This window comes from Geospiza fortis, unplaced genomic scaffold, assembly GCF_000277835.1.
Source record: "Geospiza fortis unplaced genomic scaffold, GeoFor_1.0 scaffold178, whole genome shotgun sequence".
In the NCBI taxonomy this organism is placed as follows: Eukaryota; Metazoa; Chordata; class Aves; order Passeriformes; family Thraupidae; genus Geospiza; species Geospiza fortis.
Window position 1 is genome coordinate 932,032 of NW_005054466.1, and position 2,447 is coordinate 934,478.

A 2,447-nucleotide genomic window follows, 5' to 3' on the forward strand; every position below is an offset into this window, starting at 1 on the left:
TGCACGGCTCCAGCCCCGGCGCCGGCCCCGTGTCCCTGCGGAGCCTCCTGGACGGATTCTTCAGGGTGCTCAACTCCCACCTGCCCGGGGCGCCCGGCGGCCTCATCGCCCTGCGGGTGCTCATGCTGGGTAGGTTGGGAGCAGGGTGGGGTTTGGGCCTGTGGGGTGGGATGGGGCTGAGCCAGGCTGTCTGTCTGTCTGCCCATCTGTCTGTAGATGCCATCCCGGCCATGCTGAGCTGCCAGGACCGGCCGGTGCTCCAGGCCGTGTTCCTCAGCAACAACTGCTTCGAGCACATCATCCGCCTGCTCCAGAACAGCAAGGTATGGGGTGGCACAGCAGTGTCCTCATCCCCATCCCCTGTTCCTCATCCTCATCCCTGTCCCATCTCCATTCTCATGTCCATCCTCCATCCTCATCCCTGTCCTCATCCCCATCTTCATCTCCATCATCATCCCTATCCTCATTTTCATCCTCATCACCTTCCTGACGCTAAACAAACCTGAGATAGGGTGACACCAAGTTTGGACACATTCATCCCCTTCCCTTCCCTTCCCTTCCCTTCCCTTCCCTTCCCTTCCCTTCCCTTCCCTTCCCTTCCCTTCCCTTCCCTGACGCTAAACAAACCTGAGATAGGGTGACACCAAGTTTGGACACATTCATCCCCTTCCCTTCCCTTCCCTTCCCTTCCCTTCCCTCTTTCTTTTCCTTTCCTCTTTCCTTTCCTCCCCTCCCCTTTCACCTCCTCTTTCCCCTCCTTCCTCACCATTTCCTCTTTAAATGACCTTGGGACTGACATTTGGTGACACCGTGGTTAGCCACCCTCATCTCCATCCTCACCTTTCCCAGCTCTAAGTGACCATGGGACAGGGTGCCGTGTCCCTGTTGGTGACACCAGGATTGGGAACCTCCATCCCCATCCTCACCATTCCTGGCTCTGTACGATCCTGGGGCACATCCCTGGGGTGGGGACCCTCCAGAACCCCTTCCCAGTGTCCCATGCCCGCCCGTGTCCCACAGCTCTACCTCGGCAGCTCGCGGGAGGCGGCTGAAGCCCGGGACGAGGTTCCCACGCAGAACGGGGATGGACTCCAGCAGGTACCCCCAACCCAGGCACCACCCCTGGTGGGCTGTGTCCCCTCATTCCCACGTCCCAGCAGCTCCCCCATGCCCGTGTCCCCGCAGGTCAGTGGCAGCAGCTCCGACGCCATCGCTGTCCACGCCCTCAGGGTGCTCACGGCCATCATGAGCAACTCGCCTTCGGCCAAGGTGGGCAGGGGACCTCCGCTGAGGAGGACACCCCAAAACCAGAGGGATTTGGGTATTTTCACCCGTGTTGAGGTGGCTCAGCCCCAGGTGACAGCTCACACTGTCCCTGTCCTTCCAGGAGGTGTTCAAGGAGCGCATTGGCTACGCCCACCTCTACGAGGTGCTGAGGAGCCAGGGCCAGCCCACCCAGCGTCTGCTCCAGGAGCTCCTCAACATGGTGAGCATTCCCACTTTTCCTGACTCCGGGCAAAGCTCTCAGCACTGGGGGTTCCTGTGGATCTCAGCCCCCATTCTGAGCCCCCCCATCCTCTCCGCTCTGCTGGTTTCTCAGCAGCTTCCTCCCAACGGGTCCTGGGTCCATCTTTCACTCGGAGTTGTGCTCAGGTTTGGGAGTTTTGAGCCCTTTTGGATGTGGAACTGCTCACTCTGGTACTGCTGGACACAGGAGGGTCTCCAAGGTGCTTCATGCATGAGGGTCTCTGAGATCCTTGATTCGTGGAGGCCTCCAAGGCACTTCATGCACACAGGTTCTTAATGCTCCAAGATTCTGGATGCACAAGAATCCTCAGAATGCTTGGTGCATGAGGGCCTCCAAGATCCTTGATACATGGAGGTCTCCGAGATTCTTGATGCTTGGGATCCCCCAAAATTCTGGATGTGCAGTATCTCCAAAACTATTAATGCATGGGAGTCTCCAAGACTCTTAATCCGTGAGGATCTCCAAGATCCTTGATGCATGGAGCTGCCTAAGATTCTTGATGTGTGGAGTCTCCAGAATTCTTCATGCACAGGATCTCCAAAAGGATTGATGCGTAAAGGTCTCTGACATACTTGATGCACGAGGGTCTCCAAGGTCTTTAATCCATGAGACCCCTTGATGTCTGGGGTCTCCAAACTCTGGCTGCATGGGAGTCTCCGAGATTCTGGATGCACAAGGGCCTACACAGGGTCTTGGTCTGGGATGGCTCCATCCCTCTCCAAGCACTGGAGCTGCACCAACCCCCTCTTGTGTCCCTGCAGGCAGTGGAGGGCGACCACAGCTCCTTCCCAGTGCGTCCCATCCGCAACGAGCAGCCCCTGCTGGTCCTGCTGGCCTGGCTGCCGGCGCTGGAATGCCGGGATCTCCAGCTGCTCCTGTCGGCGTGGCTGCGGCGCCTCTGCGAGGCCTCCCTGCCCAG

The 2,447-nt window shown here is 58.7% G+C and overlaps 1 protein-coding gene across 1 annotated transcript in view; it reads left to right on the forward strand.

Annotated features, from left to right (window-relative positions):
- NBEAL2 (neurobeachin like 2) overlaps nucleotides 1-2,447 on the forward strand; it is a 40,827-nt gene that overhangs the window by 11,883 nt on the left and 26,497 nt on the right. Inside the window, 6 exon segments of the mRNA XM_031062807.1 lie at nucleotides 1-129; nucleotides 217-323; nucleotides 1,021-1,098; nucleotides 1,186-1,269; nucleotides 1,388-1,486; nucleotides 2,290-2,441. Coding sequence (XP_030918667.1) covers nucleotides 1-129; nucleotides 217-323; nucleotides 1,021-1,098; nucleotides 1,186-1,269; nucleotides 1,388-1,486; nucleotides 2,290-2,441 — 649 coding nt within the window.